This window comes from Falco rusticolus, chromosome 1 (assembly GCF_015220075.1).
Source record: "Falco rusticolus isolate bFalRus1 chromosome 1, bFalRus1.pri, whole genome shotgun sequence".
NCBI lineage: Eukaryota > Metazoa > Chordata > Aves > Falconiformes > Falconidae > Falco > Falco rusticolus.
Window position 1 is genome coordinate 57,421,473 of NC_051187.1, and position 25,712 is coordinate 57,447,184.

The following is a 25,712-nucleotide window of genomic DNA, read 5'->3' on the forward strand; positions in this document are numbered from 1 at the left end:
AAAAAATCCAGAATACAATGTTACCTTCAGGTAAACAACTTAGGGAGTTTCCATCAATTGCCAATTGAGAAGGAATTAGTTTTGTAGCTATTATACCATCACTTCATAAGCATTCATTCCCATATGCAAGCCTGAGGTCAGCATTTGGACCTGCTTGCTCATTTTGAGGATTCTTTTTTAAAAGAGGTTTTCTTTGTTTAAGATCCCACAAACAAAACCTGTTTATGGAAAAAGAGAGATATTTTGAATACTAAAGTCCTTTATTCAACAACACAGAAATATCACAAAAACAACTTTACTGGGCAAATTGAATGTCTTTATACAGTTTTGTACATGCCCCATAAGTGATTATTTTTTTCATAAATACACTGTTTTCCAAAACTGTTTTTTTTCCATAATTGCACAAGCATACATACACCTTACACAAATATCTATTAGAAAATTTAATAGATAACTGCACAGTTCAGAAATAGGAGAACACTGTGAAAGGAGTACATTTCTGTGGCCTGTGTTTCTGAAAAAAACCCTCCTAGTTCCCTGCAATTGTGAAAATGGAGTACTTTCTAACATAGGAGCTGTCTTTTATTCACTAAGAATACAGTAGAGCTCAGCGTGAAACTGCCAAATTTAATAAAACAAAATCTGAAACATTTAGCTGTTACATGAGAACCCACTGTTGATATCGCTATGCATCTAACCATGATCAAAGACCCACTACTGCTTTTTGCTGAATGCATTCGACCCTGAATATATGTTCATTTAACTACTTTCTTTCTTCATTATTTGATTACAGATATAGCCCATTTAAAGACTTTATATTCTTTAACATTAATTGTAGGACTTACAAACCAGGGGTTCTGTACAAAAGCGAGTATTTTCCCTCATAGGGAGGGTCTGTTATTAATTGACAGAATGGGTATGTGTGCCTCCCTTTCAGCCTTACCATTTTTCGTAAGTTTATCTGGGGTATGCCAAAAATGCTTCCATTAGGCTTAGTGCTCACACCTAGAAGATGGCAAAAGTATGTTCTGCCTTTTTTTTGCCACCTCCCCCGCTTTGTGCTTTGGGGTTTTTTTTTTACATCATGAGAATGAAAGACAGAGTGGAATACAAATTTTCACACTGCAAAACGGTACCGGACCTTGTGAAAAGCACAAATTTGGTAATTAGAACTGGACAATAATCCAATTGACAAATATGTGCGTAAACTGGGGGGTAGGGCTGCAGTGGAGAGAGACAGGCCAGAAAAGGGATTTCCTTCTTCAAACATCACTAATTAAAATGCTCTATGTGCACTACATCATATAAATACTGTTTCAGCAAAATCTAAAAATCTGATGGTGCAAAGAAACAACATCCAAAATGAAAACCATACAGGTAAATCAAAGAAAAATCAACTCTTTCATTTCAGTAATTAACAGGTTTGCTTGTTTGTTTGTTTGTTTTAACAATTTTGAATTGACATGTAAAACACCACAATTACAATATACAGATCCATCAGTTCTTTAAAACAAAACGACAAAACAAAAAAAGAAACCACATCAAGACATGCAACATTAGGGTATTAGACAGTAAGTACATTGCTATGAATATCTTTGTACACCTAATGTAGCCTGAACTTAATTTTGCCTCTGCTTCTGTAAGAGCAATCACAGTTTTCCAAAAAAGCAAGGCAAGCTTACCAGCCAAATGTGCAAATAAGGCTTCAGTTTGTAAATCAACCAGCATTTTGGTAGAGAAGGCCTTACAGAGCTCGTATTGGCCTAGTGGTCAGTAAAGGCCTAACCAAAAAGTTTCCAACACAAAAAAAATCTGTACACGGCTGCCATACAAACAGACGTAAAGCTCATTGAATGGGTATGGGTTGAGTATTCAACTGAGGATCTCTCACAAACTGTAAGAGGGGCACCATGATAGAAGCATTTCAAGTGTGACATTCCATCTCTGAAGCCAGGTATGTGAGGTCATACGACGCAAAGACACAGGCACAGGCATTGACCCTAAGTTGAGGACGCAGGTGTAAGCCCAGCCCGCCCGCGCTCCCCCAGCTATCCTGTGTCATCCATGCTCTGCCCAGCCCTGCTGACCCAACACGAGTGACCTCAGGAGGTTTCTGCTCCTCCATCCCTCAGTCTTTGCTTTCTGGGCCATTCCCACCCGCCGTCCTGTGAGCTCCCCCCACCCCTGCCAAAGCTGGCGTTTCCCCCGCCTGCATAGGTCCCACACCGCAGCATTCCCAGCCCATCCCCTGTTCTTCACCAAGTGAATGTGACCAGGGGCCAAAGGCCGAAGTACTTGGCCAAAAATGGAGAAAGTGCTGAAACGACAGCAGATTGGAACATGCTGTGCATCATTATCTGGTTATTTCCATGCCCAGCACCTTGTCTGTGAAACTACTGGTAGTCCTATCTTGTACAAAATGATAAATCTATCAAATACATGGCACAACAGCATTCGTTTACTTTGATGGGATGGCCTTCTCGCTCATGAGTGTATGACGAAGCCAAGCAATAAAAGCAATGATCAACTGATAAGTATCCCTAAGTTCAGTATCCTCCATATTTTTTATGACATGTGAGTTATATCCCTCCGTGCGCTGCCTTTCCAAGGAGCAGGCATCTCCTCTGCGCAGCTAGAGCAGGAAGAACGGCAGAGCATTCTTCTGTGGGCCTAAGGGACCGGCCGTTCAGCAAAGCCGAGATCAGTCAACCAAGAAACGTGAAGGGAAAAGCGGTCTTTTTTTAAAACTTTTTTTTTTTAAAGTTCATTTTTATACTGCAAAAATATCCAGGCTCTCAAATGAACACAAGTGCGAGACCAAAACCAGTCCAACTGTCAAAACTCACTTAACTGTTATAAAGAGTTCCACTTGGACCAAAAATATGGCATTCCACTTAATAAAATATTTACTCCGTTGACTGAAAATATTACATAAGAACTCATAGATGAAGGGTAATTAGGCTGAATCATAGTTTTTTCTAAGGTCTCATACTCACTTTGTTTTGCATCCTAGAACAACCTTTGTATAGACGACTGGTTTTGCACATCTGCCTATGCTGGGCACTCCACGTCAGGGCACAGTGAAAAGCAAGTCAGACACCAGACAGCATTTCTGGAGAGATACCCCAATGTAAAGCTCCTTTAGAAGCAATGCAAGTGTACAAACCACTACGCTAATACAGTGCTTGAAAGATTAATTTTAAATGTTACGTCTTCCCCTCTTACACCACCACAACGGAAGGTAATTGCTAGATGTGTCACAATCTTTTGATCTTGGAAAACTTGGCATCAAGTCTCTATGGAAGGATGCATGGTAAAACAGTGCTGCTGTTGCTGCTGCTGCTAAACAACGAGCAAAATAATAGTTAAAGCTAGAATTTTATTGCTCCGGATTTAACTCGCAGAACCACACCGTTGTGTACAAACCGTTAATCTCCATAGATGCTCAGACATGATTGTCTCCTTGTGTCTAAACACACAAAATACAAGCGGCTATCTGTACAGTTTACAGTACTGAAACACATATATTTGAAAATGAAGTATAGATATGTTACTTTTCAAAGATACATGACTTTATAGCAGGGGTTTACCCAAACTTTTTTTTTTTTTTTTTACAGCCACTTTAAAAATAGACAACAACTTCACTAGTATAGCTAAGTTACATCAAAGAAGGAATCAGTGTACTGAATGTGAAGAAGCTGGCCAATTCCCCAGGCTCCCAGATTTTTGTCTTTTGCTTTTGAGGAAACCCCTATACATAAATGAAAATAGTATCTGAGTATATTCTTCAATGGTGGACTAAGCAGTTTCTTAAAACAAGACTTTAGCTTGCCATTCACTTCGGACTGCCTTGAAAATAAGATACACTACTGCTTAAAAGAACCATCGGAATGCTTCAGCGCTGGGAACAGGTGCTCTCTAAAAAAAAAGCAAGAAAACAAGTTAAGCTTTCTTTTGCGGCATTGGCATACTTGAGTTCTTCTAGTTGTTCTTTTCCTTTACATTTTAGGCATACTTTCAGTTATCTAGGAACAACATGATGCCTCACATTGCTCTACAATAAATCAAAACATCCTTTCTCCAAACACACCCCATTTTAGAATCACACGCGATACATCATACTCGGTATATACCACACCTAACATGCTCTCTTCTCCGTAGTTAGTTAAACAAGGTAGTCATGGAAATGTAAACATTGCTAGAAAAAAAAAAAAATCTCCTGGAAAATAGTGCTTTTAGAACAACCACACAGTTGTACAATGGTTTCTGCCTGTGCCTTGGCATATGGGATGTGCAGCCATGGCTTGGTGGGTTTGCAGGTTAGACACACGCTTTGGCAAGAACACTTCTTTTGATCAGGGAATAATGAAGGCATTGATCTGTCATTCAGAAACTGTGCTCTGTCTACGGACGCCTTGGGAGCAGAGGTCGGCATTTTCAAATCTCAGGCCAGTCACCTCATTCCACATTTAGGTTGCAATGCAGAAAGCACTTAAGCACATCCTTGACTTCATTTCAGCGAGGGAAACATCCTGCTGACTGCGGGGGGGGGGGGCTGCCCAGACTGCCCCTGTGCTTCCTTTTGCATGCATGCTAGACCCTGGCTTACACAGAAATAGTCTGCTTGCAGAGCTGACACCCTCCCTCCTTCCCCCGCCTGCTGTCCCCCACAAATGATACCCACTTGCATTCAGGTGCCTCCATACACATCTGAGTCCAGGAAAATTCCCTTCACAGCTTTAAAGTACCACATACATGAGAGACTGAGGCGCTGAGCCTGCAGGGGCCGTGAGGTACTTCTTGCCCTCAATTTCCTTCAAAGTCAAAAGATGATGAAAGTGCCCTTGAACCCATGCATCTAGACCCACGTCTCTCCTCCAGAACTAATGACCACGCACTGACCAGGGAGGCGAGAGCAAGCCCTGAGATGACTTTGTATCAGTCAGTCTCAGCTCACAAGTACCTGTTTCATTAACAACTGCCCACAAATAGTAGCATCACATCTGATTAAATTCCCCTAAAAACAAAACTCTGGAAATATGCAAATAAATACCTGTAATGAAAGAGTTCTCACTGATTTTGCTAGTGTCATATACAAATACCATGTCTCTTTCTGAAGGAATTCTTCCATTTTTGTTTCAGGAAAGAGCTTTTACACATTTTCCTATTTTTTTGACAAAAATCCCCAAACCATGGACCCTGCAGTATACAGTGTGCCTTGTACTTGAAGTCAGAATATATCTTTCGGAATTCCAGGGAACTGCTTATTAGTATGGCAAGTATTTTTTGTTGAATAATTAGCCCATTTTGTGATAGTCAGCCTCAAGCAGTACACAGCTCCTCTTTTTGTAAAAGCCGTATGAAAAGGGAGCTGTTATTGTTATGTTTATCGCTCATGCCCATGAAAATACCAGAGATGAAAATACTTCTGCTGTGTCACCAGAATTCTGACCTGTGGTCAATTCAATACCCTCTCCCCCTCCGCAAACATTAGGGTTTAATAAATCATCCGAAAATTAACTTTCAAAGACAATGAGCTGGTCTGTTGAATACAATCGCCCTCACCAGTATGAGTTTTCTTTGTGCCGGTGGTCCAAAAGTAGGAATTGCTCCTATCCACCCTTACCAGTCCCTGTTCTGCCCCATTATGTGTGTTTAGCCTAAGCACAAGTAGTGACAAAGCGCAGCAGCCCTCCTCCCCAGGTACACCGAGGAGAGCTAATGCAGTTGCTAGACCATCCGCACCGGTCTGTGTGGGCTGTAAGATGGCTGCTGAGAGCGAGGTATACAGATTTATAATTTATAAAGAGGTTGACTGCAGAAAAGGCTGGAGTTCAGAATGACAGGAAACAATCATCCGACTAAATTGACCTCAAAAGAGCAGCCAAACATGCAAATGTATTAAACCCAATAGATTGCCTTCACCTGAAAACTAAATGTAATACTCCGCTGTGGGTCCATCTGCCTAAACACAAAACCACAGCTAGACAGAGAGATTTAAAGACATAGTGACTGAGATGGCCTTTATTTATTTTCTTGCAGCATCAGGTTGAGTTACTGTCAGACGTTGTCATATCAGCTGGAAGTAAAGGTGCAGTGTCTGATTAAAAGGTCATTCAGACATTTAAATACACGGGAAAATATTTTTGAAGGGCAAAGCTGTGGTTTAATAGGTGTGCTTTTGAAAAACTACAAGATAAGGAATTTTGCATCCACGTACCGAGTTCTAATTAAAGATACACATTTACAATTAAATATCCATTGCGCTAACCCCCAAATTGGGAATGAATTATTAATCCACGCTTAAACAAAAAAGAAAGCTTTTAGAATTGAATAGGTGGATCGAGTTAAATCTAAACCAATTTACGTGATGAAATCCATAGATTTTGCCACTCCAAGAATCAAGGCTATTTCCAGACACAAGGCTATTTCCAGACAAAAAGAGACCCTTCAGCCCATTTAGTGGTTCAGCACACCAACGTACGAGCTTAAGTGCAATGACCATCTACCGCCTGGCTGTATAAACCTGGGAGTCCCAGCTGGGGAATCAAACTCTCGGCAAGATTACAGCGCATCCCTGGATCTCTGTGCTGCCAGCAGGGAATCGTTATCCTGAGTGACAGGAAAGACAGATCCCCTGGAAGCCTGGGGAGGGGTGGCAAGGAGCACAACCAGAGCTGATCAGTGTGGTTTTGCTGTAAAAACCTTCGTTGCTCATGCCAGTGCAAATGCTGACAAACGGCAAGCTCGCTCCCAGGAGGATGCTCAGAAACCCGCAGCCCTGGCTTCTCCGAGCAGGTAATGCCATAAAGCATGGCGCTCGAGAGAATTTATCCCTGCACAAACCTGGTATGAAATGACCTCCATGCTTTCAAACTCTCTATTCTGTTCCCTTCTTGCCGGCTTTCACTGCAAAAGAAGTAGCTCAATCATCTGAAATCTGAAATTTTAATTGTTGCCTTGAAAAATCAGCTTCATATAGGCAAGCAAGCACACTACATTTTTGGAGGAGGAGGTAAAAAAGGCAACGGAAACTAACAGAAGAGTGAAAATCCCTACAATGAAGCAGCAATGGAAAAACGATACCTACGTATGTATCCTGGTTGCCCCACACAGACACATAAAAGCAGACCTGTGCTACGTGTGAGCGTGTGTGCACGCGCTGCCAACGCATGAACACCGCACATTGGCAGGTGCTGTAAATTCCTCACCAGAGACTCTGTTTCGACAGCTGTGCTCTGTATTTTCACAGCGAAAGCATCCATTAAAGAATGCTGTCTCCCACGGCCCCCCAGAGTGAGCGACTGGCCAACTGATGGAGCAAAGCGTGGGGTGCGAGACAACAGGCTCTGCTTGCCCAGCCCAGCCCCATCCCTTGGCAGGCTCGTGCCTACAAAACCTGCCGGAGATGCCTCTCTCCTCGGCTCTCTGAGTCTCGCAGCTCACAGCAGCCTGAAAGATTTGGTGTGGAGATTAGGATTCAGGAAAGCTGGCCGCTCCTGCTTGGGATGCTGTAGCGTGGGGTGCAGCCCAAATTCACCGCTGCATAAAGTCATCTGCATTATGATTTTCTGCAAGGCTAGGGAATCACTTGGGTTGAGATGAACCACATTGAGAAATAAAATAGAATAATAAAACATATCAGAGTGCTACATGATTATGACCTAATACTTTACCAATGTTAAAAGATGTTGCATTATGTAAGAAACCTTTGATGTTTGATCCATGAGCAAAAATCCTGCTCTCATTGAAGCAAACTCACACATTGGCTACAGCAAATTATTGGCCAGGTGTGGCACTCCTCACTCCTCTTGAGGAGTCCTGGCTGAAATAATCCAGCTCAACAGAGGCCCTTTGGGAAGTATATTGCATCTGAGGCATGTTCAACAAGATGTGGGCTACCTGACAGTCTTTACAAAGATCGACACAACCACAGAAATAGACAGCGGTTAAGGAACCTTGTCCTTAACAAATCTCAAATTCACATGGCAAGGGCAAACGAAACCAGTGTATTCCCCAAAGCAGCTGGACCAGTGCTGGCCACAGGAAAAAACGATCTTACCAAGGTCTGCACAGAACCCTACGCGGGTTTTGCAGCCTGGAGGACAATCCTTCTTGAAATGCCTTCCACAAGAGAAGCAGTTTGGCACTTAGGCCAGGCAACATAGAGCATGAAATCTGGCCCCTAAGTTATATACATATATATGTACTATATAGATACATGATCAGAGATAGAGAATGCTGGTGCTCCGCAGTGGCCGAAACATTAGCTGAAAAGCCATGGCACCTGCACAAAATGCAATTTGGATCCATCAGCAGCCCAGCCCAGCCAATGCTGACCACACTGGCCACAAAACCAGTGGACTGTATGCAGTTTTCTTACGCCTGTGCAAATGCGGGCTACACACCTAATCAGCCTCAGGAAACTCCAGCAACTGCCAGCAGGAAAGCAAACTGGCCTTTCCTCCACATCACGCCTTGTATTTTCAGTGCCGCAAGCTTAATCGAGGTGTCAGCTTGATCCCGCTGGAAATGACATCAAATATACACACAGCGTTGCTCATACATAAACAGCGCGAATCTGGTGCAAATCCACGTGCTCCAAACTCACTTTCTGTCCCTAATTTCCCTCTCTGGAAAGCCCCTTCCCCAGCCACAGGCTGGGCTGCAGGGCAAAGCGTGGCGGTATGGACCCAGCCTCATGGCTGAACAGGGCTGTGCGCCTCACTGGGACATACTGGTGCACAGCAGTGACACCATCTCCTGACCCACAGGCAGCGGCTGCCCTGGAGCAGTGCCCACGGCTGGCGGCGGAGGGATGCTTGCCACCTCCCCTGCACCCAGCCTGCTCTGCCACCACTAAACTAAACGCGGGTCTGGACAGCATCTACCCCTCTTACTTGCCTAAATACCGAGCCACCCAGAGAGGAAAGCAGCCTTGAAAGTATCTATGGCCCACTTTGTTCCGCTCATAAATATACATTACATACAGCAATGACTTTGGGGAAACCTTCTGACGCTCACATTCAGCTCACACAGAGTCTCCTTGAATGTTTTTCTTCAGGCAGGGAGGCTTGGGGGCAAGAAACCGGTGTGTGCATTGCATCTCCTGGAGATGCGGAAGGAAGGAAAAGGCAGAGCCTGGTGCACAGCGAGTTTCCCCCAGCCGCTCCGCTCCCTGCCCGGGAGGTATGTTGGGAGTCCCACCGTGCCCACACCGAGGGGGCTGGCTGTGGGGTGACGAGGCGCTGCTCCTGCACGCGTTGCTGCTTCAGCACACACGAACACCGGCTGGCATGACAGAGCTCTGCGTTGGAACAGCCCGTGCCTCCAGCTCCTGGCATCCTCCCAGCCAGCCGCAGGCCCACAGGAGAGACTCGCCAGCTCTGGATGAGGTGTGAAACAGTCCACGAAGCTGCTGCTCCCCACAGCTGCCAAAATCCCTGGCTGCCCACTGACGCTGCACTCCTGCTCGCCGTACGTGTTATCAGGCAGTAACAGATGTCTTCTAATAACAAGCTTATTATTGGACTTAGCAGATAAAAAGGGGACGCGTACGGCGGGTCAGAAGCTCAGTGGTGAGTTTGCTTCCACAGCCCACCTTAAAATATCTCTCCCCATACCTGAGCTACAGGCCTGTGTCCCTTCATACCAAGGATGAGATTTAACACTTACTTTAAAAGTCAGCTGTATTTGCCCCGAGAGGACATGCATCTGTGTGCTGGCAGTTATTTTGCCACTTGCACCACGTATCTCTCAGGCTGTATTTGAGACAAACCAGATTTAGAACATACCAGATTAGGAAACTCATTTGACTTTCTCCACCACCAGCTCCACCAAGTGAAAGTAAACTTCCGCCATGGGACGCTGCAAACAGAAATTAAAAAATGTGCTCCTAGTCAGGCCATGCTTTGAAAACCCGTCTCCTCTCAAACAGCTCGTGCAGAGTTAACCTCAGCAGATTTCAGTGGGGCTAGCTGGAGAGTAAAGGGTTTGTGCCCATGGTCACGGATATCAGCCGCTGTAGGGCTGGATCCTGCCACTCGGACTCGGCATCAGCAGCAGGCAGCAGCTCCCCAACTAAATCAATAGGATTAGTCTGAGGAGTAATGCGTTTCTCCACGGCAGAAAGAAAGAGCAAATGTGCCTCTCATTTACATTCAGTACACACCACAGTTTATTTTCTATATTAATTTTTTTCACTTTATATATGAGATTAAATTTGGAGAATGGGTAAACAATTTCACTTTTTTGATCTGAAAAAATGCATAACACCACTGGGGAAAACAGATGGCAAATATAGATGAGAAATCATAAGGAATCCAGACCAACGCTGTCAAAAGAAAAACAGCTCAGTCCCAGGACACGTTAGTGACGGAGCCCCTCTCGGTGCCGGCAAGCACCGACAGCTGAAGGCAGCCACGCCAGCTCTCAGCGGAGCGGCTCGCACACTCCACCGCTGGGCCTGGAGTCCCCGGCAGGCAGCTCGAGCCGCTAACCATTGCTTGCACCGAGGCTGGCAGCACAAGCGTCGCCCCAGGATGCGGGCAGGCTGCTGGAAAGGTACACATCTCCTCTCCCCCTTCCCTCCCGGGCGGGGAGTAATTGGCTGCGGCCGCCTTCCAGCACACTCCCTCCCTTGTGCCAGCGCAGCTCTTTTGGCCAGCGAGCCCAGGGACGGAGCCAAGTCTCCACCTCTGCCGTCCCGCTCACTCCCGAGGGATGCAGCCGGCTTGGCCGCCAGCTTGCCCGTGCCTGGCATCCCGCGTGCAGGGCTGGCAGCACCGGGCAAGCCGGGGTCAGGAACTCCTCCTGCCGTCTGCCACCCGGCAGCTGCCTTCCAGCTGGCCGCTCTCCGGCCTCAGACAGGGCTCCCAACTGCTTTCTGGCAAAGGCAGCAGGGAAGACATCCGAGGTTTGGGGTTTCAGCTTAGGGGTCTCTCCTAAATCACTGCCAAAGGGATCCACGCTTCTTTCCCTGTTCCTGCATCTCTCCCAAGCACTTCATGCAGTCCCTTCGGTTTTTCAGTTATCCCTGAGGATGGGGCTGCTAGACCTGCTAGAGTGCCTATTCAGCTTATGTGACTATTTTGCCTTTTTCTATTTATTATTTACATTCCAGCGGCATCTGAAGGCCTCAGGCAGGATGAGGGACTGTTTCTGCTGGTTCTGCCTCTCAACCAGTAGGTCTGGCCCGTCTCCTGCTTTTTCAGGGACGGGGAAGGGCTCGTACAGTCTCTAACACAGTGTTACTTCAGAGCTAAGACTGATGCTAAGCAGGTCAGAAAAGCTGTCACCCGGTGCTCCCATACTGACGGTGGGAATTAGCATCAAATAGCCAAATATTTTATTAGCATAAAGCAGAAACCTCCGTTTCTGAGAAAAGTTTTATAGAGAAATTCTTGGATGCAGGTTTGTTACCACCATGCAACATAAACCCCAAATCCCGGCAATGCAAAAGACACTGAAAAGGAAATACCCACACCACTGCTCAGCTTCTGCTTTTGCCTAGGACCCGCCTGGTTACTTCTGCTGACTCTCTTCTGTCAGACATTATCAACTAGAAGTGTGCCTGCCTTCTGCAATAGATGTACCATGTGCATACACCTCCCCCCCTCTCTCTCACACACACTACCATTCACCTTCTCCCTAATCAAATCTCTGTGAAGACCATCCATCAGTCCCTATCATTTATCCTTCCCACACACACAAGCTCACAAAACAGAATTATTCTTGTTAACATTCATTCCATTAATGAGAAATCCCTGCTGGTTCATCATCCAGTGGTACAAATCTTTGCACTCACAGGCTGACATCTCTATCATCCTCCAAACTGCTGCTCTGGGGTACAGTAATCTCTTACAGACTGGTCTCCAAGCAGAGGGGAGGCACGTTTCTCAGTACCAAACCTAAATTTAAATCTCTTTCCCCTAGAGCTGCTGAGGCTTCAGCATCTTTTTCTCCTGCATGGAACCTACAATCGGCTATGATGCCTCATTGGTTAGCTAACTCCTTCTGTCCTTTGGGATTTTTCATAGGCTGTTGATAAAAGAGCCAGTGAAAAATATATCCATTGAATGTTTGGCCTCTGCTTGCTTGTTTCTTTTTCTGCAAAATTCGGGGGAGGGCGTGGGGGGGGGGGGGAAGAGAAAAAGATTCAGTCCAATGCAGTACTCAGTCAGTTACCTGGGCTGAGGGAGTACTTTCAGCCCATGCCTAAGACTGGTTACAGGGGCCAGCTTGGCTCTCTCACAGCTGGTGAGCGCCATGTATTGCCTGATTAGATGCAGAGAGAGGAGCAGCAACACAAACTCTTATACAGCAGGTCACCACAATTCCTGACTGGAGGGGAAAACATTAAAAGATTGTAAATGGCTCTGAACCCCATTCATTCCTGGGTATGTCTTCTGAAATTTTCAAGGATGACAATTAAGACCCATCTCGGTGATTATTTTCATGACACTATCACCTCTGATGGACTTTGACCTCCAATTTATTTTACATCAGCTTCTAAGCAACCAGCCAACTGTGATCACTGCCTCCCAGAGCTCAGATGAACTGGTGATTTAGAGGGAACAGGTTTTACATCATTACTAAGCTTGTGTCATTGAGTCCTCTCTCACCCACTCCCTGCTGGCTAGCTATTCCAACCCACACCCCTTCCAAATATATTTTCTCCTCTTTTGCTCACTCTAAAACCAACAGCCTTTGTCTGACTGATACCACTCACTTTGGAGATCACGTATTTAACAATATATACTCCTTCTCTCTCCCTTTCCATTTATGACCTCTTTAACTGCACCACGATAATCACACTCTGCCCTCCCTGTACCTTCTACACAGATGGCTAAGAGCTCTTCAGCTGTCTTCCAAGGCTGCTGCACCACCTCTGCATCCCCCACCCAGCAATCAGGATGTGCAGAAGGATGGATGTCACTGAACCACAGTTGTTTTTGGGTATTCCTTTCGTGACGATGGAGCAAATTCTTTGTCTCAAGGTAGTGGAGACTGACGTGCTGTCAGCATGCTCCAGCTTCCCTGGGACATGCGGTACACACCACCAAAGAAACTTCTAAGCCCAATCAGTCCTTATGCAACAAATCATCATTTTCTGCCTTTCATATGCAAGCATCCCCTCCCTGTTTCACATCTGTCAGCTTGTCTGTACAGATGCCTTTATAATTTCCTTAGCTCTTGAACAACCTGTTTAGATCATGTGATTCCTCCTATACCATGTGCTCACCCCAATGCCCAAATTCTCTCCATGAATTCTAGTCAATTTGAAATATGAATTAAAGAAACTGGATTACCCTGCCAACAAGGGCACGTGGAAAGCCCTACTCACCCTCACCACGGTCCCCTTCTGCTGTATGAAGTCTTGGCCTTCCCCCTTAGAAATGCTGTGAAGACTGTTACCGGTGAGCTCTTCAGCTTCCCCACCCGAACTATTAGTGGCAAACCTCCTGCTCACAGCAGCAGATATATTCTGCACTCTTCTCACCAGGAGAGATCTCACCATCACCTTCAGCACTACCATGGTACCCTGCCCGTCAGCAGATCACCTCCCGTGCTCGGCCAGTCTGCTCCAAGGTAACTGAGTCACTGCTACGGAGGAGCAGACACAACCTCACCAAGGCTTTGCATGTTATAACAAACCCTCAACCACTTTTGCATCCTTCTCTATTTGAGCACTTGGCAGCTCTTTCCTCCTCCTCTGTCCTCATCTTAGGTGATATGATATCCATCCTGAACTCCCTAGGATTTCCCATCATTTTCCAGTATTTATTAAGTTCTTCCCTTCACCTCAAATACTAAACTGCTTCTCCACTTCCTAAACCACTGAATAATCTCTCTCACTACAATAACTCCTAGTTACAAATAACTCCTAGTCAAATGAAGTCTGATACCAGCTAACAGGGATCCTACACAGAAGTACAACAGAAACCATGACCACAGCAGTCTGGAACTGAAAGGAACACTGTCCTGAGACAGGAGAGGTGCAAAGATTTAAAATGTCCAACCCTTTAGAGACTGAGATAAAGGAAAATACTGAAGTAGTGCAAGAGAAAGAATAAAACCCTATAGTGCATAAGGGAAAGGCATTTGATGAGTTTGCTGCCCACCAAGAAAGTAGTATCCAGCATGACCCAGGCTGCCTTTATTCCTTTTATGTTCTCATACCTTACTTGGCACTGGAGAGCCTGGTTAAACAGGGAAGAATGGAGAAACTCTGGAAAACGGCAAAAAAATTACACAGGCTTCATGCATACCTGACTATGGAATTTTATAGCGTTACTTAAGAGGAAGCCTAGGAGTTCCAGGGAGGAGAAAATATTTCCCATAATGTCTGAGAGTAGAAGTTAACAAGCCTGCTGGGATCTTTTTAGCCCCTGCAGAGCTAAGGCTTCAACATTATTAAATGGCTGTCGCATCTAAAGTATGGTGCAACATAACTCAACACACAAGAGGAAGCGCAGGATGCTGAAATGGGGGATGACTTTAGATCACGCCGCAGAGTAATTCAATTTCAGGGCAGGTGTTTGCATGTGACTGAACAAGACACGACTGTGGAAAACAATAAAGGTACCCAAAAGAAGAGGGAAGACAGACACAGCAGGCTGGGCTCTCAAATAGCAAAAAAGTGTCAAACGTAACTGCATGCTTCAAGACACCATGGTTCAGTACAACCATTCAAAGCGGATGAGCTATCAAAAATTACAGACGCTACAGAAGCAGAGAAATGCTTTCTTTGGATGGTGGTACTCCTCAGAAGACATGGTATGTGCTGGCAATTTTTAAGCACATAGTCGGTGACTCAGGAATTCTTAGCAACTGAGGCCAAGTCCCAGGGACTTTCTTAGGGTGACAGGAGTTACTTTCTCATTCATCCTAACTCACCTGGGCCCATCTGCAAAGCTTAATCTTAAAGCCTTTCCCTACACAATCAGCAGCCGCTTCCCACTGCAACCAGCAATTGAAAGGATTATGCTGTATTTGATGAGACAAAGGTGTACGCTCTAGGTTTGCCTGCTTAGAAATATTTCACCAAGCCTAACCCTTAAAATACATGCACGTTAAGAGTTGGAATACTACTAGTTTTCTTTTTGCAGATACAAACTTTCAGGATATTTGGCAAGCACATGTTCTCAGTCATTGCTACGCATCAAACGCATGACACAGCGTACAGAAATTAGTATCTACCTTTTGTTTAACTCTCTAGAGCACGTTTATTTTGAAAAACAAAAAATGCAGTACCGGGATGCTGGTCTTCAAAAGGGACTGCTTTCTGACATCCTAATTTATTCGCCAAGTGAGCAAAGTCTTCCCTGACTTCAGTAAAGGTGTTAGAATTGCATGGAAAATGGCTCAAAAAACCCAATTATATGAACATATATAAACAAGCAGACAAAAATTGAGACTGTAACTTGCTGTTTCCCACTCTGACTTAGCAGTATATAACACAATATTCACCTATCTACCAGATTAAATGAGGCTCCCTACATGAATAAGGCATGATGTGTACAGCCCACAACATTTTGTACAAATGCAGAATTGATAAGATTTTCCAGAAGTCCTGTAGCTGGCATAAGAGTCCAAGTCATGATGGCTCTATGCACCTTCAACTGAAATACGTAGTTCAAAGTGACTTAGACAATTTGTTGGAGGGAAAAAAAAAAAGAAAGATAAAAGAAAAAAGAATTTATTATGCTAATTACTGCTCTAGAAAAAAACCTGGCTTCATTCATCATCTTTCTCACAATACGTGCAACTTGTCCAGCCTAAACAATACACAGAGATTTCATTATGTCAGCTTAAAAAATTAGACTAACCGATCAGTCACGACACTGAAATCCAAAGTCTGGCACAGAATCCCGATGCCGCAACTGTATAAGCTATATTAGTACTTAGAAAAATGTGCAAAGAACTATTCAGTGCAATCAAAATGCAGAAGCACCACAACCCGTTAACCTCTCTTACCATACGGACAATTTCACTGGCAAACAATCATAGTTCAATGATTTAAAGCAAGCAATTTCCAACGCAAGTAGAAAGCAGTGTTTGTATGAAAGAGGCTGTTAAGCCTCTGCCTGACCTACAATTTTGCTGAATTCCTTGAAATTCTGTTCAGTTCAGTACCAAATCCCACCACTAAGCTATTACCTGAGGCAGGAGAAACTTAATTTTTGCTCCCTTTTAACAAACCACACCATATCAAACAGCAGTTCATATAATGTATATTCTAAATTGAATGCTAATGTCATGGGGTTTGGCCACTTTCTTTCCTTTATAAGTATCACATGAGGAAAGGCAAACAACACCACATGAAACAGTTCAACAGAAGACATCCAACTCCATCTCAGAGGCTATCCCTTGTGCTCAGTAATTTGCCAGAACTGTATGGAGACCAACAGCTTGATTCTGCTGGGCTCTCAACACCTTCCCCAACATCACATCTCCCACCAACCACAACGCATTCCCGCCTTGCAAGATGTGATCTTAATGCAGAAGTCAAATAGCGTCAACAAGATTTCCAAGCAGCAGAAGAGATCAGGAACCGGTGAGCAAAGACGCCTGCAGCTGCTCTGGTCTGGTCTCTAACAGAGGTGGCACTAGGAGGCCCTTGTGTCATCCCCAAGAACCCCTGGCAGTCAAAAGGAGAGCTCATCGCCAAATGTATGTTTATCGCAGACATGTAAAATCTGGATGAAAGTGACAAAAGCCATTGCAAAACGTTCAGCAAAGGTCAAAACTCGCCAGCTCGCCCTGCCTCTTGCCTCCCCCCCTTCCCTGCCAACACCATCGCTGCAGGATCATGCGCCGTGCTGGAAGCCCCCAGCAAGGGCTCTCGTGTGGTGCCAGCAGCCAGTTCCAGCGCCAGGTGCCCTCCCCGCAGGCTCAGGCCTGGGAACGGAAAAACAAGAGCACTCTGGCAGAGCACAACGTGCACACACCAGGAGAGAGGACAAAACCAGCATTCAGGGCTGATCAGGGTTTTACTGCTTGTAGCCACCATGAACTGCACTCAGGACTGTGGCTCCAGCTGTAAACGCCCAGGGACAGGGACTGCTTCTACGCCTGCTTGCATCACATCACACATGGGGAGCCTCGGCCAGATGGAGGGCAACAAGGCAGTGGCAGGGAGGAGAGCACTGCCACACAGCAACACTGCAGTGAAGAATGGCAATGCAGGCTACAAGGTGGTCTTTCTTTCCACCTTCCAGTTAGCCACTTGGATCGTGTTAGCTGCCTGCTCCTTATCACGCTTTTCGGTTCCCCCTCCACACTACTCAATTCCATCGTGCCGTCGCTTAACTTATGCATGTAATTTAAAGCTAGATAGACGGCAGGGAAATTGCTTCCTCTGAGGCCCCTGCTAATTGACCCCTATCCACAGAGCTCAGCAGTCTTCCCTTAACAGCGCTCACGCGCGCTACCACAACACGGAGTGCAAGTTCGGAGGTTGCCAGCGCAGCCTCTCTCCCCCGTGGCAATGCCATATGGTGTTAAGATTTTCAGGATCAGATGCCGTTCCTGCTGAAATCAATCATCACAACCCTATCCCCGGCAAAGGCCATCTCAAACTCCCGCTGGCTGGAAATGCAACTCAGCGAGCTTCCTCGGATTTGGATGCTGGTATTTACTATTCCAGGTCGGTATGCAAATGTTTACTTTAATAGCACACATATCAATTAGTGGGGCTGTTACGAATAAAGCAAGTGGCACCAGCTATGATGACAGCATGCCCAAACAGCAAGGATCTCACGTTTGGGCCGAACCCTTCAGACCCTGCCAATGCGAGTCAGCCCTTCTGCCTGACACTGCTGCCACGCTAATGAAAACGAAGAGCGGGGCAATTGAGATTCACACCCTGAATCAAAATGGTTTACGTCAAAGAGAGGGGGATGTAAAGTAACGTCAGGCTCCTAATCTTCATAACCTGCAGAAGTTATAGACACGTATACCAATCAGAGGAAAATAAGTAGTCTCTATGGGTAAATAAAGATTATGTCTCTTTAAGCCGACTGTAAATCTGAATGAATGCAGAATATACATACACAAGTAGGCAGCGTGCAACGTGACGTCAATCTTATTTTTATAGATTTATTATTACCGTACATAAAATTTCCTAGTAATAATAACATTCTATGAAAAATACTAGAGCATCGGGACACTTTTAACGTGAAAACAGTACAAGAAAAATAGGAAAAAATAATTCAAGTCTTTAAAAAAAAATGCTTGGGGGGGAAGCATTCCATTAAAGATGCAAGGGTCAGGGACTGGAAAGCATTCATGTGAATCTGTCTTCAACTCCATGTACTAACCTTGAGAGTTATATCCTAATGCCTTCATTGCACCAGTAGAAGAAGAGATTTAAAGGAAAAGGAGAGAAATGGTTTCTGTGGGACCAGCCAGTTTATTGGTATTATTCTCATTTTTCGTTTATTTTGTTTTTAAACACAGTTCAGCCCCCTGCCTTGAATCACTTCCCCAGCTCGCAGCCACCGTCGATCACAATTCACAAACCTTACAAGCATGTAGTGGAAAGCGAGCCCTTCGATCCTTGTCGTGTTTCCACGGAACCATGCCCACGGAGGTGACGGGGGATGACCCACGCGCAGACCGAAGGAGCCCCAGCAGCTCGCCACGCAGGGAGGCTGCCCTCGGCCACCCCCAGCCACCGCTGCTGCCACGGTGCCCCCATGTAGGCCCTGTCACTCTCCCACACCCTTCCAGCTGGTGGCCTTACAGCCAGAGCGCTGCTGCTGCACATGTGCTTCAGGCAGCCCTGCTGTCACTCTTTATTAGTTAGTTTAAACTGGGGGGGAAGGGGGGGAGGGGGGGAGAAGAGGAAGAAAAGAAGAAGACAGAAGAAAAACCACCATGCAAGAAAGTTACTCTTCCTCTCTTATTGAAAATCCACATTTCTGTAAGGAAATTAGCCACATCCGTGACGAAACTTTGCGCTGGGCCATGACCTGCAGAGAAGCGATGCCTTACTGACAACCCCACAGCTGGAAAGAGAAACCTGCTTCGCTCGAGGCATGACATAGCGGCAGAGGAGCCTTTTGTGTTTACGTATCTGACGGATCACAAACAGGAGAGAGGGAGCAGGGGAAAAGAGAATGAAGAAAAGAAGCAAAGGCAGGTGGTTATGAAGAGTACACAAGTGGCTAATAAAACCATGGTTTTTACTAGTCACAGCAGTTAAACAATTTTAACGGGCGGCATTCTCATAACACGCCTGAGCAGTTTTTAAGGCCGTTGAACACCTCTGTCAGGAGCAAGGAAGTTCTGGAAATGTGCTCAGAGATGCAAGCAAACCCACAGGAAGATCTGATAACGTCCAAATTCGTTTCTTCCAGAGATAGCTCACTTTCTGCACAAATCGATAAGCCATCAGAACCTATCATTTATCACAAACATTAAATCCCAGCAGCGTCCTGGTTTGCAAGCCTAATGAGGGAACCTGGCACACAAAGGCACCCCCCATGCTGGGTGGTGCAGGGGGGATTCTCCACGTCTCTGCTTCAGAGGAGTCTCTTTTAGGCCGTACTCTGCATGATAATCTGTCATTAACAGACCTCGGGCATTAAGGATCTTCTTTGCGAACTTGCTATGAAACCAACAAAGGCGTATCACTGAGAAATGTCTAGCTTCTAGCACCTGGGAAGTCCGTCCTGGTCTTTCTGCATTGGTGATGCTGGGTCACCGCGCATTCACAAAGAAGGGCTAAGAGGATGCAGAGCTACAAATCAAACTTTCAGCAAGGACAGTTCGCTCTTGCAAGGAGGAATTGGTTGGTTTGATGAGGCTGGTTAGGTAAGAGTTAATGGTATCAGCCAAACGTCAGTTAAATCCCCGGGTGTTGCTTTTGTCCCATGGCGGTATCAATACCAACACCATTATCTCCATTTATTTAATGCAGATCAAATTAATGGGCTCTTGGTGTTGCCTGGAATCTTTCCCTGGAAAATCCCTCATCCCACCTCTTCTTGGAGAGAACTGCAAGCAACGTGTAAGGGAATAAACTGCTCTGCACAAACGCGCACACAGACACCCAGACAGAGGGAAGTTGCAATTTCTCACTTAGTTGCCAATTTCTGTGACTACGAATCTTGGTGTCACCCAGCATACGCTACTCCTCTGTACTAAATCCATCATCCTCGACACCTTCAGACGCATCTGATCCGTGTGTCTAACCAGCAACACTATAATTTCAATAATGACAAGGGAATAAGTATGATTACTAGTCTTTCCTCTCGCTTGCTACCTTTGCCTAAGGATATCAGCCGATCGTCGTTTTCCTTACGGTTGTGTATTTTGGTTCCCATTGTCTGTCGTGCCCCATACGTTAACCGAAATGTCTGTGACACAGGATCTGCCTGTCTCACACGCCTAGCCAGCCCGAAAACCTGTCCTCACAGCTCTGGGAAACGCGGTACATTTGTCAGTTCTGCAGACACGTCGTAAAAATAACCGTATGTACAGTTTAGTCAGAAATCAGTCCGGTCATTACCTGCACTATTCTTCCATCGTGTTTTATACACCATGAGCGGGTTATTTCGTGAAAGATACTGCCAAAGGGATTCCTTGGGCACGTTTCACCGACTACCAGGCTCTACGGCCAGCTGTCTTGGACAACGAGCTACCAGCCAACCCGGAGATGAACTCGCCATTACTTCCCCCTGAACTTCCGACGGCGGGAGCCAGGCGTTCGGCTAAAACTTTCCCTCTCCCACCTCCCCGTCCCTACAAACCGCCCCGAATCGTCATGAAAACAAAAACAAAACAAAACAAAACGAAAACCAGAGGAAAAGGCAAAAAAGAAACCAGAGCGAGCCAGCAGTCTTATGGAAACAGCACGGCAGGTTAAACCAGGCGAGCAGCGTCTCGTAACGGCCACGAGCTGGCGGGGAGGGGGCGGGCGCCCCCCGGCTCTGGAAGGCTGGGCGCGGCGGGGGTGCCCGGCGGGGGTGCCCCGGGGGCGGCTCTCCGTGCCTCCTCGGCGGGGCCGGCTGCCGGGGCCGGGGCCGAGCTCGGCGGGGCGCCGCGGGGGGCGGCGTTTCTCTTCCCTGCGGGGCGGAGAGGGGGCGGGCGGCGGGACAGCGCCGCGGGGGGCCGCGCCCGCGGCGGGGGCACCCTCAGAGCCTGAAGGAGGCCTCGGAAAAGGGATGCTGCATCTTGAAGCTAGACAAGAAGCACTGGAGGGGGGAGGGCAGGGGGTTGAGGAGGGACGGCGGGAGGCTGGGGAAAAAGAAATCATCTCCTCTGACCTCTAGCGAAGTGCCCGGTTTTTTCTTAAGCTCTTCACATTTCCTAAATTTGCAGATCTGGTGTCCCGTTTTGCGGTTCCTGCAACTGCTGCAGACTCCACAGTTGATGAGCCGCTTGCAGGGCACGCACACCCCGCAGCGTTTCCGCTTCTTCTTGGCGGGGTTGCCCGCCCCGGCCCCGGCCCCGGCCCCGGCCCCGCCGCCGCCGGCCCCCCCGCCGCCGCCGCCGCCTCCGCCGCCCCCCGCGCCGGCGGCGGCGCCCAGGGCGGAGGCGGGCGAGGCCGAGGCGTGGCTCTGCGGGCAGTCCGCCAGGTTGGCGATCTGGAAGGCGCTGTCTGTGACGGCGGCCGAGGCCGCGGCGGGGGAGTGCAGGGCCGTCATGACGATGACCCCGGGGGGCAGGGAGAGGCCGCCCAGCGCCGGGATGGCCGAGAAGGTGCCGACGCGCTCGGGGAGGTTCATGATCTCGGCTTCGGCGGCGCCGCACTTGAGCTTGTTCATGCACTCGCCGGCCAGCGGCCGGCAGTGCTCGGGGGAGAGGGTGGAGAGGAAGTTGCCGTTCGCCATGGGCAAGGCGGGCTGCTCGGCCGGCGGGCAGCCGGGCTTACCCAGCCGCTGCGCGTCGCTCCGGTGGTGCATGCCGCCCCTGCCGGCGTGCAGCGAGGAGGCGGCGGCGGCGGCCGCGGAGGCGGAGGCGGCGGCGGCGGCGGCGGAGGAGGGCTTCCTCGCGCCGCCCGCCGCGCCGCCGCCGCCGCCGCCGCCGCCGCTGCCCCAGAGCATGGCGGTGGCGGCGGCGGCCGTGGCGGTGTCGCAGTTCCAGGGGGACATGCCGATGCGGGCGGCGGCGGCGGCGGCGGCGCTGGGGAAGATGGGGGTGGTGATGCGAGCGATCTTGGCCGCCTGGGGGAAGGCGCCGCCGTTGGTCTTGTAGAAGGTGGCGAAGGAGCGGTACCTCTCCATCTCCGAGTTGTAATCCACAAGGCTGTTGAGGGCCCCCTCGGGCAGGTGGCTGTCCTTGGGCAGCCCCGGCGCCTCGGGGTTGGGGCCGCTCTCCACGCACACGTTGGTGTTCATGGTGGCCGGGGGGGTCGGCGGGGAGGGACGGGGCGGGGGGGGTGGGGGACCGGGGGGAGAGGGACGGGGCGGGGGGGGGGGGTCGCTTAATCCTCCTCCTCCGGGCGCATTCCCGCGGTCGGTGCCTGGCCGGGCAGCCGCTCCTCCTGCATCCTCACGGGAGCTGCCGCAGCTGAAACACAGAAAGTCATTGCCGAGGGGGTGCGCGCGCGGGGGGGTCGCCAACAGTCACCCCGGGGTGGGGGGTGGGGGGCGACGGCACGGGCGGGGGCTCCCGCCGCCGTACCCGCGGGCAGAGGGGGCGGCCCGGGCGCAGCAAGCCCGGTCCCGGGACAAGCCGGCGGCACGGCGGGGGGGGGGGGGGGGGGGGCGGGGGGGGGGGCCGGGAGCTGCCCACCTACCCTCTCCACCGGGGAAAATTAAAAGGCAGTGGAAAAAAAAAAAAGACGGGAAGGGGGGAAAATAAATAAAAGGAATTAAAAAAAAAGAAGAGGGAGGCGGGGGCAGGGAGCCGCCAGCTGCCACGGTGTCCTTCTGCGCCCGGCGGTCATTAGCTGCCTGCCGGCACAGCTGGCTCCGCCGGGCGCTGGTCGCGGCGGCACCGGGCCCCCCCGCCGCGGGGCGGGGGGGCTGCCTGCGGGCCGCGGGGGAAACCGGGGCTAGGTTTTAAAAAAAAAAAAAAAAAAAAATACTTCAGGCAGGCAATTTCACAGCTTGTGATCCCGGCGCCTGCAGCTGTACTGAAGACGGAGTATTTATCCTAGCCTCTCGGGAGGATTCCCCGCCGCCGGGGGCTGCGCAGGGAGGGCTGGCGCGGGGGGGGGACACGGGCACCGGCACGGGGACAGCCCCTCCGCGGGGGTCACAGCCCGGGAACGCTGGGGGGGGGCACGTCGTTGTACCTGCTGAACTCGCCCCCGGCGGGGAAAGATGGCTTTCTGCCCCAGGGTTAGGAAAGTTTAGATGGGGGTAGGGATACGGGGGTCGCTTGATTCCGCGCCCCCCCCGCCGGGAGGCGAAGGGGGTATTTTAGTTTATGGCAACGAGGAAGGTACATTATGGCAGCCTGCGCGAACTAAAGCAAAACATAAACATAACTTTAAAAGCCCTCAGTTTATGAACACTGCCTCTTTGTTTTCCACATGCTCTACCTGAATAGTTTAGATATTTCCAGCATCTTTTCTGAGGTAGGGCTATCGATCAGAAACGTTCACTTGGGAGACACTCGTGGGGCTACGTCTAGTTTCCAGACTCCGGTATGTTTAGTTCAAAACGGTTATCAATTACGGTAATTACGATCATAATTAGATTAATGAACCGTTTACAGCCCAACCTACCGAGTGCAAAAACTTGATCTTCTCCCGACGTCGTGCACTAAAAAAGCGGACTCTATGTAAACAAATCCAGATGAAGGGAGCGTAAATCTACAGCAGAAACCTCACCCTCGGCTGCGGTAGGGACTGGCGGGCGGCTTTCCATCGGAAAAAAAAAAAGACCCCGAGCCCGCAGGAGCCACCTCTGTGCTTCCACGTCAGGGAAAAACCCAGACTCGCTGCCTTCAGAGGGCTGGTGGCAATACAAAGGCTGCCCCGGAAAGCTCTAGGCTAAGCGTCGTCTTGTGGAGGGATGCGAAGGATTTGCATATAGCAAAAAAAACCAAACAAACAAAAAAAACCCCAAAAAAGAACAAAACCCAGACACCACAAAAAACCTTCAACCCTTTCCCGTTTTCAGAAAGGAAAACCTAGCCGCATGTCCTCGATAACAACTACTCAATAAAACTAGTTTTGCCAGACATGTGTAGGAAAGCCACGCATCTGGTAAGGAATAAAGCGTTAGCGTTCAGCCTTTTATGCCAGAAGTCAAGTAACGTACGCATTTTCTTGCCCTATTCCCCCCCAGCATTGAAGTGGCTTCTCTCCACAAAAGCTTCCCTCGCTGGCTACCTCTCCTCTCCCCGCAGCCCTCTCTCGGGGTTTATTGCCACCAGGAGCGAGAAAATGATGGTGCCCACCAACCGGGTCATTATTGTTTAATCGATGCATCTCCGGAGCATGAAAAGGGTACCCGAGACGCAGTTATTGATCCACCAGCACCACCTCAACTATCGCCCTCTTTTCCACGAATGAAATAAATAGAAATTGCTAGCCGGGCTTCGCGATTCTCTCCCTGCTTAAGCTAAATGTGACCGTACATGTTCAATATTGCATGTCTGCTCTGCCAAAGACAGAGAGATCAAAGGTCATATTTAACATTCAGGAGGAGGGGCGGGTGCAGATTAATTAATAAATTAATATAGCGGCGCCTTTTATTGCCCAAGTCTAGCATCAATCTACTTTTACGATCCAGAGAACAAGAACAAAAAAGAAAAAAAAAAATAAAAGCTCCCGACAAAACCACAAAATTAAAAAAAAAGAAAACCCACCCCCCTAAAAAAAAATAACAACCCCAAAACAAAACAAAAAGCAATCCACGACAATTAAGGGGGGAAAGGAGGGGGGGGGGGGGAAAAGCAAACCAGTCACTTACCAGGCTCTTTATTTGGGGGGGCTTGGGTGTGCAGGCGCTACCAGCCTGTCTGCCTTTAATTAGTTGCACATCAGTCCCTAACACAAAGAAGAAGAAGAAGAAGAAGAAGAAAAATATCCAGATGTGCCTTGGCAGCTCCTCAATTACAACTTTGATACTTGTAAACAAACTGCGAGGGGCGGTGGGGAGGCTGGGGGGGCGGGGGGGATAAATTAAGCCGCCGATCCACTAAACAAATACCTGTAAGTGGCTTTTTTCCCCCCTCTCCCTCTCTCGCTCGTTGCAGAGAAAGGAGGGGGGGGGGGGGGGGAGCCGGGGAGGCGGCGGGGGGCGAGGAAGGAGCAGGCACAGAGGGAGTGTGCGTGTGTGCGTGTGCGCGGTGGTCTCTGCCGCTCGCCGCCCGTCTCCCGGCGCCCGCCCTCGCACACAGCGCCGGGTGTGCGTGTGTGCGCGCGTGTGGCGGGGCGGGGGCGGGGGCGGGCGGGAGGCGGCGGCGGCGGCGGGGCGATCGCCGCCGAGGTGAGGGAGGACGCAGGGATGCGGGCACCCGCCGCCCAGCGCTGGCGGGGCCGCCGCCGAGCGGCGCGCACGGGCCGCGGCGCAGCGCGGGGGGCAGCCCCCCTCCCCTCCCCTCTCCTCTCCTCCCCTCCCCGCGGCGCGGCTCTGCCCGGCACGGCACGGCACGGCACGGCACGGCACGGCACGGCACGGCACGGCGGGGCGCTGCGGCCGGCGGCCGCCCGGTGCGGGGTTGCCGCGGGGGCGGGGCCGCGGCGCGCCGCAGAGGGGAGGCGGCAGGCGGGCACGGGGAGGCAGGGCGCGCCCCGCCGCGCC

The 25,712-nt window shown here is 49.0% G+C and overlaps 1 protein-coding gene across 2 annotated transcripts; it reads right to left on the minus strand.

Moving 5' to 3' along the window:
• Positions 1-241: 241 nt before the first annotated feature.
• Positions 242-25,482, minus strand: CXXC4 (CXXC finger protein 4). Of its 2 annotated transcripts, none has more exons than XM_037380473.1 (3): positions 24,879-25,482; positions 21,276-22,521; positions 242-3,918 (listed from the first exon to the last, which is right to left on the minus strand). In XM_037380473.1, exons 2-3 carry the CDS (start codon positions 22,347-22,349, stop codon positions 3,874-3,876), a joined length of 1,119 nt encoding a protein of 372 aa, XP_037236370.1. In that variant the 5' UTR covers positions 22,350-22,521; positions 24,879-25,482; the 3' UTR covers positions 242-3,873. The 2 variants fall into 2 exon arrangements, with proteins under 2 accessions (XP_037236370.1, XP_037236361.1); XM_037380464.1 differs by lacking the exon at positions 242-3,918 and having other exon boundaries at positions 21,046-22,521; positions 24,879-24,955; positions 25,119-25,141.
• Positions 25,483-25,712: the final 230 nt, after the last annotated feature.